The sequence below is a fragment of the Pyrgilauda ruficollis genome, unplaced genomic scaffold (assembly GCF_017590135.1).
Source record: "Pyrgilauda ruficollis isolate IOZ18807 unplaced genomic scaffold, ASM1759013v1 scaffold23, whole genome shotgun sequence".
Classification (NCBI taxonomy): domain Eukaryota; kingdom Metazoa; phylum Chordata; class Aves; order Passeriformes; family Passeridae; genus Pyrgilauda; species Pyrgilauda ruficollis.
In genome coordinates this window covers 12,431,829-12,447,256 of record NW_024522539.1, presented here as the reverse complement: position 1 = coordinate 12,447,256, position 15,428 = coordinate 12,431,829, and the positions used below count along the sequence as shown (strand labels likewise).

General features: G+C 40.9%; 1 protein-coding gene across 2 annotated transcripts in view; it reads left to right on the top strand.

Annotated features, from left to right (window-relative positions):
* Positions 1–8,625: 8,625 nt before the first annotated feature.
* The window catches only part of NEDD4 (NEDD4 E3 ubiquitin protein ligase), a 51,357-nt gene continuing 44,554 nt past the window's right edge, over positions 8,626–15,428 (top strand). The window contains exon 1 of one of the 2 annotated variants that reach the window (XM_041468934.1): positions 8,626–8,713. In XM_041468934.1, the coding sequence (XP_041324868.1) occupies positions 8,669–8,713 (45 nt within the window). In that variant the 5' untranslated portion in view covers positions 8,626–8,668. The remainder of the gene's footprint in view (positions 8,714–15,428) is intronic. The other variant, XM_041468935.1, reaches the window with a different exon arrangement.

The window sequence follows — 15,428 nt, the reverse complement described above, 5'->3', positions numbered from 1 at the left end:
AAAAAATGAAATTAAAAACTCAAGGTATGAGATGGAATATAATGTAGGAGATAATAGAAGGATACTTTAGAAATTGCTGATTCACCTGAAGTAATAATGGGTTTTAATTGGAACCTCTCAGCTGTAAATTTGAAAGAATTTGTCTGAATGGTTAATAAAAAGGATCAAAAGAGCAAACAAATCTGTGAATGGAAATGTCCTAACAGGAAAGATTTAAGAAGGTAGAAATATTGGAACTGGAATCATGAGCTTTGTAGGTTTCAAATTATTAAATGTTTATGTGCTTAATAAAGACATCCAGAGTAAGTCCTAAACAATTGCTTTGAAATATTTTTACATCTCCAGAAATAAAATCTGCATGTGTGAATGCAGCTGGTATTCCAGTAAACAGAATTCCACCTCTGGGGTTAGGGATTGGTGTATCAAAGGAGGCAGTGGTTCATGTAGTCCATACAGTGTCCCTGGCAACTGATACCTCTTCTCTAGAGCAGACCTACATTATTATGTGGTCACAGAATAAATGGCCTCTCTGGAAACTGTTCTAGGCTCAAAAGACAGAAGCTCCATCTGAAGCCAGTCAGAGTTAAGCAATGCTTGGATCTTGCTGCTCTCCTCCCTCTCATAAAAATGGTACAAGTTAAGCTTGGGTACGGAGACAAAATTGAAGAAAACTATATAGTGAGGCTTACAAATTAGAGCAACACTGGGAAGTGATTCCAAACTTAAGAAAGGAGCAGGGACCTGACTGTATGCTTAAGATATTTCTGAGTTGGGATCCACAAAACAGTTAACAATTAACCTGAATGTGCCCAGGCCTGGGCTGTGCTGTCCTTGTGCTGTGCTGTTTGTCCTCTGGCTGCAGGGAAACCTTGGCCAGGTAGCCATAACAGAGGAGCCTGCAGGCAGCTCCCACTCAGTGCTGGCCATGATGCCACTTGTGTGTCCTTGCCTTTTATCTGAAAGTGCAGCTGGATGTTCTCATGTGAGCATCCTTTCTGCTTGACCTTTGAAGTAGTGAGCAGACTTGTTTTCTGGTATGAAAATCCTGTAAAAACTCAAATAAGCTGGCCTTCCACAGGCAAGGTGTGTGTGTGGGTTGGAGGCTCATTCTGTGCTGCACAGCTGGGGGATCTGAAGGGATGTGAAACTGTCTGAACTATCCTCTCTTTGTAGTGCTCACTCCAGCAAATGGCATTTTAAGCATTACTTCACAGTATCTGAGTGCCTTTGTAACTGCTTTTATAATAAACCAACACCTTCTAATGCATAGTTAACATTACCTGATGAAATTGCAAATCTTTCAGGTTTTTTTGCTTTTCCTACCTAACTTGTTAAAAAAAGAGAAAGGGGTGAAATACAAACTCAGGAAAAACAGATTAATAAGTCAGAAGTGAACTGAGGACATGGAAAAAATTGTTTAGAAAGCGTTCTGTGCTAAAAAGACAGCTGTTTCTTGCAGATCACAGTGTTTAAATACCCCAAATAAAGGACTATCTTGATATAATGCAGAATACATAACTGAGCTATTATAGTTCATGATAGGTCATAACATTTCTGCCATGTGCTTTGGATACATAGGAAATATCCTACTAGTGATGTAAATACTTGAAATGTGTTGGAACATTTGCATATCTATTCTCCAATGGCTTTGTCGTGCCTCCTCCTGAGTCTGTTCTTCCTGGGCCTGCCTACCCATTTTCTATATCTGGTAATACCTCAGTTCTGAAATCATTAAAAGGCTCCATTTTTGTCCCTCTGGCTCATCTTTTCTCTGCTGTCAGCTTCCTTTTAAATAAACTGCTTTTATGTGGATTATGATAAGTTATGTATCATTGGAACTTTGCCTATCCACACTACCTAATTAGATGATGCCTGTTAGAATAAAATTTTCAGTGGATGTCAAGCTGCTCGTTCAGATAATGTTAGCAGTATGCTACTGATCCAAAGCATACACTGATGTTTGTAGGGGGGTTTTGAGTCAAATGTTAAAATTGTACTTGAAAAATTGGCCCAAGGACTGAAATGAGTCTCAGCAGCTTGTGAGCTTCATTTTAACCTACCTATTCATACAAGGGGCCACTTTTTGATGGAACTATTTTTAAATTGTGTATATATTCTACCAGATAAGCTAAATGTGCTTTTAAAGCCTTCCTATGTGGTGAAGGTAGGAAGAAGATACATAGGAAGCTGAAAATACATTTTTATTTCTTCAGGGGTTGATAGCCTTGTGTTCACTTATTAACTTGTTGGTAGTGGATTTTTGTGATGACTAAACAGAACAGGGCGTTTACCTGACTGCTGCTGGAGCTGAGTCCATCTGTAGCTTCAGGTTTTTGAAGCACTGTGTGGAGGAGGTAGCTAGTGGGAATCAAGAGAAGCTGTCCCTGCAGCTTTCCTCAGGTAGCCAACCTACCTGTGGTTTCCAATCAGTACTTCTCAACATACTTATTTTAGAGAGCTATTGGGCTCTCTTTTTGCAAATACTCTTCTTTTGTTTCCAGTATGGATGGGAAAACACAGCACTGTAACGTATCCTACATTATAAATTAAGTGATAAGGACTTGATCATCTCCTTTCCCTATCAAGAATACCCTTGAGTGTTCTATTTGCCTGCTCTGTATCAGTACTTCAAAAGGACACTTGTTCCAAGGGCTATGATAATCATTTCCCAGAGGGATCATGCCCAAATCCTCCTTGCTCTGAGACAAGAAGAGGCATTTTGAAATGTGTTGTTTAAAAAACTGTGTATAAGCAATGATTAATTCTGACTGGAAAAAAAATTATCCTTGATTCTATTTCAAATTGCTTTGAAAAATTAAAACCATCTTTACTGTTACATATGTATAGATGAGAATGATGATGAAGTGCCTGTGTCTAAGAGGCCCTGCTCAAAGGTTCTTGGTTCTTGCACCAAAAGCATAACTAAAATCTGCTCTGACAAGGATTAATTGTGGACAGCAAAACTAACACAGGGGCCTAAAATGGCTGTCTCTGAAAAAGCAAAATAGCATATCTCAGTGCTTACTAATAAGGAAATCCTGGAGACCTGTTATGCTGCACATAACTTTAAAATACTTCAGTGCTTTAGGAATTATCTGAGGTTAGCTTTTTATCAAAAACAGTAGCTGTATAATAATAGGAGGATATTTGCATTTCCCTTTGCTTTTGGCAGAGATAATACTCTCATCATTAATAAATATAATTTTACAGCATGCACAAAGCCCTACATTCTTGTCAATCAACCTGGTTTTTAGAAGTACCTTCTTGTGGGATTACTTTCTATACCAGCCAGACCTGAAGATATGTGGACATTTCTTGGATGGTGTGCTATTAAGTGTAGTTTGGTATTATCAGTAATTAATTCCCAGTGACAAAACTTTCAAGATCATTGGAAGCCAATCAGTGGATCAAGGATAACACATTGAAAATCTGTGTACTCAAAAGTATTTGAACATTAAGAACACCTCAGAAGTAATTCAAACCAACTAATAACAGCAATTATTTACTATCCCCATTTTCCTAATGAAATAAGAGAGAAACACTATAAGGAGTATCTCGTGTGAAACTGAGATGTGGCAAGATGGGAGTGCATTAGTGTTGCTCAGTCACACGCCATATCAGAACACTTCAGCTTCTTCTGGTCTTAGCAATGTTTTAGGCGTTGGCAAAGAGGATATAGCACATACTACTTCATACACATATGGAGAAGGATACTCTCAAGGTATTTAAAGAAGAAAAGCCCAAATATGTAATCCCTTGAAAGTTCTTACTTCTCTAACATTGTGATGAGTTGAGCTGTTAGCAAAAATATCCATAAGTAGTGTGTTAAACATGGGATCACTGGTGGATAATTAATCTGGGAGCAGTTGACTGGAGCTCATCGCTTCAGGGTTTCTGTTCTGGCAGGTCTCCTCCCCCTCAAGCTGAAAATAGAGAGAAAAAGATGACATCTGAGTGGTGGTGATTCAGATAAGTGTTTACCATTTCATTCAAATGCATATGCACAAAATGAGTATGACATTCCACCTCCACTGCAGTTGCTCTTCCTATTATGCAGGTTTGCTCATCAAGACAGAGATATTTCCAAAAGAAATTGCTTGTAAACTGTTATACAAGTCACAAAAATTAGGAAAAATATTTTTTATATCTTTCTCTTCTACCCTGTGAGAGTTGGAGAGCTCAGCATCTTTCCTGGGAGGCAGGGAAGAAGGGAGCTGGCCCAGAGCAGGTGTTGGTGCTTGGGGAACACAGGCCCACGCTTGGAGAACAGTGTTAAATTTTGTCTGCTGGTTGCCTTGGAAAGGAGCTACTTGAGCAGAGAATTTCTGGTTCACATCTGGTGTGTCCGTGGGTGGTGGTCACACCTCGCTGTCATCCTGCAGGAGCAAGCATAGCTCTAGGGCTTGAGACTGCTGGAGGCAGTGGCTTGGCTTCAGGCAACACAGAAAGCACATGTATGCAAACAAGGATATGTTTGCTTTTAAGGGAAAGAGGAAAAGCTAAGGAAAACAGAACCTGTGACTTCGGAGAACCGAGAGTGAAAAGGAGCAGGAAGGGGCTGATGAAAACCTGCAAATGAGCCAAAATCAGCCCAGTTGCAATGCAATGAAGAGACAGCTGCCAGCCTGGAGAGACTACCAGACTGAAGTCCATGCTTACAAAATATAAGCTTTCATGTTTGGATCAATTTTGCATCGCGTTGTCATGGTGTTTGAAATCAGTACTTATTGCCAGGATCTAGCCTGCATTTAACAGTAAAGCCAACAAGAAGAGTGTTAAGTCTTGGGCTCTTAACTACATCTCTGCATTGGTCTCTTTTCTGAGACATTGCCTTAATAGTAAAGAAATTGAGATTATTAGGATGCCAATAGGTGTTTACTTCTCTTAGTCATAGCAATGACTCATGACCAATATAATTTTTCTATTAATTCCCCGTTGTACACAGTTTTCCATTTACCTATCACTGTCACATTGTGAGTGGTTCATAACATTTTCTATTGTATGACTCAGTAGAACAAAAGACAATAGGACAAAAATCTGTTTCTGCTATTTGCATCTGGTTTTTTGTTTTGTTTTGATTTTTTGTTGTTGGGTTTTTTGTTTGCTTTTTGGGGGTGGTTTTTTTTTTTTTTTTTTTTTGTTTGTTTGTTTGTTTGTTGGGTTTTTTTCTTGTTTTGTTTTGTTTAGTTGCAGTTAAAATCACTTCTATTCCTTTGGTTTAAAGGAAAACCAGCAAAGATGATGTATCCAGTTTGATTTAAAATCCTCTGTAGCAAAAGTGTATCCTACACTTCATAAGTTAAAACATACTTTGGTGTTACTTGATGTCCTAGCTTTTATCACTTAACCATCACTATAGTTAACATATATTCTTATGAAAGGCTATTGTGATAATCCTTGGAAATTCTGAAACAAATGTCCTTTATCCACATAGTTTCCTCCTTTAAAAGCAAACACTGCTTTGTTGGATTTTTTTCAAAGTAATTCAGTATTATGGTGCACAGATTCTCTTTTGCCTAGGAAAAGCATTAATGATAAAGAAAGACACAAACCATATTATCATAAATGTATATAAAATTCAAACCACAAATTGGATCTATCAGGATGAATGCCTTCAGCTTAGAGATGGATTTTTTTTTAAACTTTGCAAATTTTTGATCTTTCATGGGACTGAAGGTTAATTTAGATGGCAAGAGAAGTCAAATTTGTTACCAGATAAGAACTCAATATTGGGATGGACTAATGAAATAAAATATTAACAGATTTTTAATGGTATGGATATATAAAATGTTCCATTGCACTTAGATGATCCAAATTTAGGTTATTCTCTGCAACTGAAAATCAATTATTTGCTTTCAGAAAAGCTCTCTTCCACTAATATTTTGTAGCAGCATAACACTCTAAAATATTAAATGCTGGAGATATATATCTAACATAAGAACTGAATGTTTGTTAAAAAACATATAATGGTTTATGTTTCCCCATTTTTAAGAAAAATAATAATTTGGGTGAAGTGATAGATATCTTGCTGGAATATTGGAGATAACTATTGATCCCACTGAAAATGCACATAGACCTTACCTTAATATATGGATGCCTCTGGGTATCAAACCCAGAAACACAAGTTCTGTGCTTCAGACCTGTTCATAGCAGGTCATCTGCTTATGGATTTGGGCATGGACTAACTAACTCCTATTCTCAGTCAGTGGTCTTTCCACACAAAAAATGAGTCAGTGCTGTGCTACTCTGCTACTTAAAAAATGTAATACAGCAAAATGAGTATGTTACTGTCCTGTTGTAAATTTCAAAAGGGCATAATTTTAAATTTCAAAGTTATTGAAATGACACATTACTTAAAATTTAATGTTTGAGTTTTGATCTCCTACAGAAAAGCCCAATAAGTAATGTGCTAATAAAATATTCACAATAAAACCTTTATTAAACAGGACTTTGGGATGCTTCATCTTATAGCCTTTACTGTACAGAAAAGCTGAGACTGAGACTGCAGAAAGGCAGGCAGAGCTCTGGTTAGTGACAGTAATGTGTAGTAAGATATTTATAGGGAAAAATAAAAGACTATCTTTTAATAGACTACAAAAAAAAATTAACAAAAAACCTCAGCTGTGAGCTTTTGGGGCTCTTATGCTTTTTCTTTGACTTGGTTTGTACACTCTAGAGTATGAGACAACACTGTAAAACCCAGTGTTCATGTTTGACAGCCACAAACCCACATGCTTTTTCTAGCAAGCTGTAACAACAATTTACTAATCATCGTTATACTCAGTCCCAGAAAAAAAATGGACCTGGAAGTCATGCCTGTTGTAACTTAGGCAGATTTTCCTTCCTTGGCTGTTACCCAGAAACTTCAATTTGGACACACCTCTAAATCTGCGCTGGAAGACTGATGTAGGCAAAGCTGAGCCAAAGGAATTGGAAACTTTGGGTGTCCAGAGGGTCTGTTCAGAAACAGAAAAGGGCTGTTTATTTTGAAATACCCAAAAACTTTTCCGGGTCTTATTTTCCAAACTGTCTTGGTTGGTCTTAGACGTTGTTTCCCCAAGTAAGTCTACCAATTCATATGAAGCCACTTGCCCAAATGCCACTTCATCTGTTTGTAAGACACTCAGCTGAATTTTCATAGTTAATACCCTACACTGATTTTGGGACATGTACAAACTGAGGTTGATACTGAGACTGCATTTCCTTGGAGCATCTGGTTAGCCTCTGGAAGGAGAACATGAGTGTGTGTGTGTGCTAATGGGCACAGGTTTGCCTGAGTCTTTGTGAGGAGCTGTTACCTGCGTGTTCTGTGGTCAGCCTGGGGCACAGTCCAAAGAGCCGAGCCTGGATCTGTGTTTGTTTTGGAAAGGGAAGAATTTCTCATCAGATGATGATGGCAGAAATAGGTCACCCAGGGCGAGGCTGGATCAGCTGAAAGGTGACGAAAGACCCCGGTTCCTTGTCAGTACAGGTGCTGCTACATTTGTTTGTTGTTAGTGACCAGTGATTTTCAACATGTTCATCCTAAAAGGGAGGTATGTTCTCTGCACTCCCAGACTGTGCACTGACTGGAGGAGTTTGGCCTAGGCTTGTAGAAAGGCTTACAGTTACAAAGCTCAGACTAAACCACTCCATTTACAGCTTTTTTAGCACAGCTCTTGCTGTTGTCCTCTGCCTGCTGGAAAGGTGGATAGTCATGGAGGGATTCCTGAGGGATTGATTCACAGCCCTGCATGGAGCATGGGGGCAAGCAGATTTTTTTCTCGAGAAAAGTCTTGACAACATCGTTGTTTTGATTTCAGACATGGCTTTTACAGTTTATTTTTTTCTGTCCTCTGGCATTCTCCTCACTTGGATGTGATGTCAGGTCATCTCCTCACACAGATGGGACTTCCTTCCTCCTCAGAGCACCCTGAAAGGCAGCACTGCCACATCCTGGTGGGGAAAGTCCTTTTTTCCTCTCAGTTTTCCCTAAATTTTTCAAATTTCAGGTTCCCTGAGTATGAGGGGTTAGGCAAGAGCTCCACAGCTTAGGCCTGGCTCTCAGAGGCGCAAAAATAATCTCAAGCTGCAGCAGGAGAGGTTTAGGTTAGATATTCGGATGACTTTCTTCATAAAAAGAGTGATTAGATACTGCCCAGGGAGCTTGGCAGAGTCACTGTCCCTGGAGGCGATAAGACAAGACTGGTCACTTGGTGCCATGGTCTAGCTGACACGATGGTGTTCGGTCGTAGATTGTACGTGATGATCTTAGGGGTCTTTCTCAACATAATGGATTCTGGGATTCTGTAAAGAAAGACCTCGACAGCGTAAACGACTAGGAAAAATTTTAGAAAAGCGGCGTTATCCCGCCGCGGCCCTGGGTAGGGCTGCCGAGGAGGGCAGGGCGGAGCACGGCGCGGCTCCCGCGGCGCCCTGAGGGGCGGCGGGGCTGAGGGCGGCGGCCGCGCGCCCCCTCAGGCTGCCCGCGCGGCGCGTGTCTCCAGGCGGGGCGCGGAGCGGGAGCCAATCGAGAGGCGCCGCCGGCACCCGAGTGGGTGGGGCCGAGTCTCCGCGCGCCAATCAGACGATGGGGAGATGAGAGAGGCGGAGCCCGGGGCGGGCACGGGGCGGGGCCCAGGGCGGGGCGTAGGTAAACACGGCGGCGGGGGGCGCGCGCCGTGCGGCCATGGCGGCGTCTCCTGCGGAGGTGCTCGGGCTGCCGGGCGAGGAGGTGAGCGAGGCCCCGGGCCGCCCCCCGCGCCTTCCGCTGCCCTCTCCGCGGAGCCGGGCGGCGGCTTCCCCTCGGGGCCGAACCCCCTGCGGGGCGGGTATTCCCTGCGGACCTGCTGCGGTGCGGAGCGGGGCGGGGGAGCGGGGTGAGGTGATGAGGGGGGTTCCGGCGGGATCGGCGCCCCGGTGCCGGCTGCCCTGCGCCCCGGCCCGCCGTGAGTTGGCGGCTGCCGTGGCGTCTAGCACCGGCATTCCTGTCTTCTCCCATTGGAAGCTGTGGAGCCTCCTCTATGGACGGAGGGATCCGCGTGCGCTCGCAACTTCCTCGTGACGGAGTGGAGCGGGATTTCTTCTCCCCCCCTCGCTCTCTTCCCGGTACCGAAGAATCGCGTCTTTGTTCCGGGCTTTGTCACAGGCAGTGTGACAGGAGCGGTGCGGTATTAGAGCGGTACAAAAGGTAGAGCGATGCCCGAGCGATGGGGCTCATCCCAGCATTGCCATCAGCGGGAGTGTGAAAACCTGTCTGCGTGTCAGTGTTTTTTGCAATAAACCCGTGGGTGACTGAAAGTGACTCCTGCAGTGGCCTCTGTCCTCGGGTCGTAGTTCCTGAGCACGTGAATCTTTTGGAAGGTGGCTGAGGCTGGTGTACCTGTTACTGGGTGTAAGTGGCAGCCAGGTGGGGGTGGCTGCTGCATTGTAACCGAGGCTTGTGCGTGGGGTGGAATATTATGGAATAGTTAACTTTATCAAGAAGAATGAAAGTCAGGGGTTTTTTTTTTAATTGCAGATGCAGGAAGACTAAAAGCAGTATCTCTGAAAGCTGTTTGGTGACCTGTGTGAAATGTCAGTAATGTTGTCTTTGAGCCAACAGGATATTTTACCAAGATTGTCTTTGATCAGCTCTTTTTTGTGTTCAGGCAGTGATGATCTCTGTGTCAGTGCGTACTTGTTGCATCCATAATAGGAATTCGGTTTGTTAAAGCTCTAAAATACTATTCCTTTTCTTGTTAGCATAACTCTCTCTCAAGTTGTGCTTTATTTATGGAGAAGTAACTAAAAAGCTATTGAATTGCTTTTTTTCTTCATCTTAGTGTTTGTTTTACATAGGATTTCTAATACAAAATTAGCACTCCATACTGCAAGGGTTGCATAACACTTCCTATTGCAAGATCCTGTTTTCATTTGCTAGTAACTTTCTGAGGCTATGTAGCTGTACTAAAAGATTCCATGCCTTAGGCTCTCTATTTTAACATTGTTGAGCTTTGTTCAGTTTAGCTGCTTTGTAGCCTCTATTGCTATGGTGAAAATATTTTGAAATCTGCCTAAAAATTAACAATTCTGATCTTCCCTCAATCTTTTTGAGCATAAATATGTTCCTTTGGAACTGGGGGAAGGGGGAAAAAGCATGTAAAAAATCCACTAGATCTAACTTCTTCTGTAATTCAAAAGCTTAGCCATACTTTTTCAAGTGATATATGTGAAAAGTTCAGTTTGTTTGTGCTCAGAGACTTTAATATTCAGTGAGTACATACTGATTTGCATGTAAAGAACTTGCTCAGTTATCTCCATAGTTTGCATGTGAGATTCTGCATGCACAAATGACAGAACAAATGATCTTAGGGTTACAAGAAAACTGCTCTGCTAGCTGCTCTTGCCTAGATAGAAGAATGAAAAATAGAGTACTCCCTCCTTGGATGGTCTTCTGTCTTCACAGAGTTTAAATCTGGAAGATTGTGTACACAGAAGCACAGAAGAAAAACATGGTCTGAAACCCAACTCATATTGAAAGTATCCTCAAGGACTTTACTGTTGTCCCCCCACATTGTTTTGCAGTCTTGTCATAGTTTGTCTGCACACTGCTGCTTTCCCAGGGCTGCTCTGGGCCCTGTTCTACAAGATAGATTTGCTTTGGGTGTAAATCAGAATTGTCTAATGAAAGAAAGCAATGTTATCTGCAAAACCTCTTGTTGCAGCTTTTGGATATGATCCTATGGTAAATATAATAATTATAAATAAATTGCTATTCAGGAAGGCAGGTGAGGAGAAGGTGTAATTGTTGAGGCAGTTGAATGCAGTATTAGTGTGGATTCCATCATAACTCAGGTTAGGCATTTATGACAGCTTTCTTTGTTAATGGTGTATTAATCACTTGGACTCAATAAAGGATTGCTAATATGATGTTGCTGACACAAAAAGGAGCTGGCATAAAAAAGAACGTGTAATTGAGGTTATTGTGTATACAGTGGGTTTGTGTATATGCTGTGTGTGGGTATCTGAGTTGCAGTGCCTGAATCTAGCAGGTGCACTTGTCCTTAATTTCTCTGGCTCAGTTTTTCTTCCGTAAAAGTATCCTGGACTTACGGCTTAGTTGAGTATTGAAATAATGAGCACTAGTAAGGCCAATGTGGAAAAAACAATAGTTCTGTATTCAGAGCAAGGTCTTAGCAGTAGAAAAGTAGATCTCAGATGGTATGGAAATAAGAACAACATGTTGCTTTTTATCATCCGAGTAACTTTTTTTAAAGGGGAAAGGAATGTGATAAAATGTACTTCCTTCTTCCCAGCAGGTCAGCCTGCTCTCCCAGCGCTCTTTGCTGCAGGTTCCTTGGAGCCATCGGCGGGGAGCATTCCCTGCTGCAGACTCAGGCGTGGCCGTGCTGAGAGCCCTGCCTGCTGCTCCCTGCTGGGCTGCATCTTCCTTGGGCTGCAGGGGCAGGTGTTGGTGCACACCCACAGGAGCGCACCGACACTGCTGCTTTCCTTTGTCACAACAGGCTTTTGGGTGAGGGGCTTTCTCATACAAAACTTTCAAGTTCTTAAGATTTGGATTTCTATAGATTAATCACTTTGATCAAGCATTTCCTAATGAGGTATTCACTTCCATTTACTGTATTTTTGTGAAAATTGACTGCAGTATTAAATATGGTGTTTTCTAACAGTCATTGTGGAATGCTCTTTCAAAGACTGAAGGAAAAATTGTTGATATCTTAGCTAATGCATTGTTATTTCTTTGGTTACAGAAGGAATTATTTTTTTTTCAGTAGTTTGCTATCTTAAAAACATAATTTTTAGAGAGTTGTCCAGTATCTATTTCTGTTTGCTATTATAATACCTGCTTGCACTGTAGGGCTTTGGAATGGCATTCAGTAAAAAACCACTGAGTGTCTATATACATGTCTTTCATGGTTTAATGTATAGATGTCTGTGTGTCAGAGTTCCTACACTCCCAGCTTGTATTAAAGACTTCTTATGTTGTTTAGCTCTTTTTACGTTGCCCAGATAACATTCTAAGTTAGATAGGTTTTTAGATCTTTTGTATCTATTATGTGTGGTTGCTTTCAGGGATGAAACTAGAAATGGGAACTTTTCACAGGCAAAAATACACTTCCTACATGCATGCATTTGCCATTTCAGCTTGCTCAGTTGCTTGAGAACTGCCCTGTGTAGAACAAGCATTCTTGTTTACTGCAGGTTGCCTAAGATTTCTCAAAGGCATATGGTATTTCATTCTGGAAAGCTTTAGATATGTTATTATGTTCCTTTAGGCTCTACTGCTGGAGTAGGTTGTTTATGGTTATTTAGCTTGTAGCTGGTGAACTGAATGTCTAGGATACGTGGCTTGTCGTCTCAGCTTCTGCACACCTTACACCTTCCCGTAACTGCTGGAGTAGGTTGTTTATGGTTATTTAGCTTGTAGCTGGTGAAAATTGAATGTCTAGGATACGTGGTTTGTCTTCTCAGCTTCTGCACACCTTACCCCACAGCTCTTCCCGTGTTGCTGTCTTTTGAAGGTGATGCTGATGAGTAGAAACATTTCAGACATGACTTCGGAGACTGGCATGGACTAATCTTTTGGGTTGCCTCTGACAAAGCCAGTAATGTTGTTTGGCTCCTTTGTGCCTGAGCTGGAGCAGCCCAGTGCTTCCGTTCCTGTTCAAAGCCCGTGGTCTCCCCAGTGCCTTTGTACAAGGTGTATGCTATATGTGACTGTTCTTATACGGGCACTCAGACAGAAAAAATAGACATTCATGTCTCTGGGCTTTAGAAAGGCTCTCAATTTTTTCTAGGCTGTGAAGGACTTTACCGTTGCAGGGTATGGCCTAGAATCCCACGTATCTGGATTAGTTGAGACTCTTGTAGAAATAGTGAAGCTTGCTGGCCTGTAGTCTTGAGAGGTTTCCTGATTTTGTTTGGAGTTTGCTTGTGTTTTTTTGAACAGCAGTGTAATTTGTATAGATCTGGTGGTTTCCAGAAGCTATTTTATGTCCCTCTGTTTGTTTTGTGTTGTTTTTTTAAAGCCATTCCCTTACACGGAACTAATAAACACTGAGTGGGACTGTAATGGATACTAGGTTGCACATAGTGAAAAATTGTTTGGTGATTGCTTGAGGGGCTTTGGATTTTTTAAATTTTGTTGGCAAATTGGTAACGCCATTAGTGGACTTCTGTGGTCTTGAATCTCTTCCTTAATTTGTAGTCAAATGCAGCTGTTAAATACAATCTGTAGTAAGAGCCAGCATTTCTTGATGGATGAGACTTTTGCATTTATGAGCACAAAATGCTCACAAGATACAATTAAATTCTTCTAGTGAATTACTAGGAAGGGGAGGAAGTTAATGACTTTCATTATGTTTAAAAGATCAATTAATGGAGTTTTATAATAGGAATCTTTGTGAACCTAAAACTTTGTTTTGAAATAATTTCTTAGAAAATGGTTCAGTTCTTTTGGTCACTATAGAGGGGACAGTGTTCTCTGGCTTGTGAAGCAATGGCCAAATGGGAAAGTCTCCTTCCCATTTTCCATCTCCTGGTGAAATGAAGTTTCAGTGGCTTAAAAGGACTTGCTATCATTTGGATGTCACCTAACATGATTATTGCAGGAAGTACTTTTCTCCACCTAAGGCTCCCCATTTTTTGGAAAATGCTTTCTTTCAAGTGAGTATTATATGCAGACATGATATGATTCTTAAGAAAGCTTTAATATATAGTTCCTGATATTGCCAGAATCTTTAAAGCTGATGCTGCTGTACTGTTTTATTGTTGTAATAAGCTTTGGTGCTCTTATCTTGGCTTCTCAGTGGTAGTTGATTCTTGACCTATCTAACAGGAACAAAAGAATAACAGGATGTTATTGCCTAGAGGAATTGTTTACTACCAAGTGTTCTCTGTTAGATTACTCAGTCATTTGTATATTGGCTTCCTAAAAAAAAGCTATCTAGTAGTCCAGAAGATACTACCATTTTATGTTTTACTTTAAATTAACCATCCTGGCTTTGGCTATAGTCATCAGTATGTCGCAGTTTCTTGATCTGTGCCTTTTATCTCACCCTTTCTTCCTGCTTATATTTTTCTTCTGTCTTCTGCTCTCTCTTGGACTTCTATCACTAAGGCAGGACTAATTCTCCCAGTTGTCTTTGGTGTTATTTTCCTACCATGTGAATTTGGAAAGAATGGGAGTGAGAATGAACAGTTTGTTAATCCCTGTCCTTTGTAATTATTGACTGTAAGCCAGGCAAGACCATTCCAGTCTCAAGGTTATGAACAAGTTTTAAACTGCTTATACAGATGAAATTTCTGTCCAAGCACTGTTTTCGTGTCCAAAATGAATAGTTCAAGAATGTCTCATCTTAATGGATATTCATTGAACATAGATAGTTTCATAGTGACTTTTGTGGAATGAAACTGTCTTCTTCTGCAAATGCCATTTTATTAGTTTGACACGTGCTTTGCTGCTCTGAGAACACATTTTACAACTATTTTAAGGCATACATAGAAAATATTTCTGTTTTATTATTTGTTCAAAGAATCACAAGCTGGAAAGCATTGCCTGTAAAGCTTTAAGATACTGATTGTCAACATACTGGCTCAGAAACCTATTTCATCCCTTGTTACACAGTATCTGCTAGTAAATAGATTAATTATTAGAAATGGTGAATGTGGTGTGGTTTAGTAGTTCCAGCTATTTTGACTAGCATCTTGAACATGTACTTTAGAATATACTAATATGGTTAACAATAAAATAATGATAAAACCTGGAAGTTGATACTAAGATAGTTATCTTGCTGACTCAGCTCGGAAAAGGATGTTTTGTCTCACTTAATCAGACCAAGACATTTTGAATAGTTTAGTCTCGGTAATATGTCTTAACCTTATTCCCCTACCCCTTAGCTTTAAAATAATATATAACCTCTAAAAACAATTTAAGCCTGAATTTGTTGGGAGCAGCCTAACTGATACAGACTGTGTGCAGCCACTCCCTGGCAGATTCAGTAATTTTAACAATATTTCTTCTATTTCATTCGCTGTTTTTACCTGATTCATGTTGGGTTACTTACATTCTCAGAGGGAACAGCTTAACAGTTCAGTTTTGACATTATTGTATTCTTTTTTTTTTGTTTGTTTTTTTGCCTCCAGCCTCTGGAATGGCTGGCAGTCAGAAGTTGTCAAAAGAAGCTGAACGTCCTTGTTCCATCTGTACAAACAATCCCTGTGCAAGTCTGTGCCCAGAGCTGCTGCCTTTGATGGGCTGTTGTGTGCATGTCTGTGGTACAGAGCAGCTGGGCACTAAACCTGGACAACTCCCCCTGTGTGCAAAGCAGCAGAGGATGCTCAGTTTCTTTAGCTGTACAGACAGAATAAATTCAGATTCATTCAGGTTAATGTCAGGACTGCAGAAGGTTGGGTAGACATTTATATCCAGGGAGAGACTCTTGAGG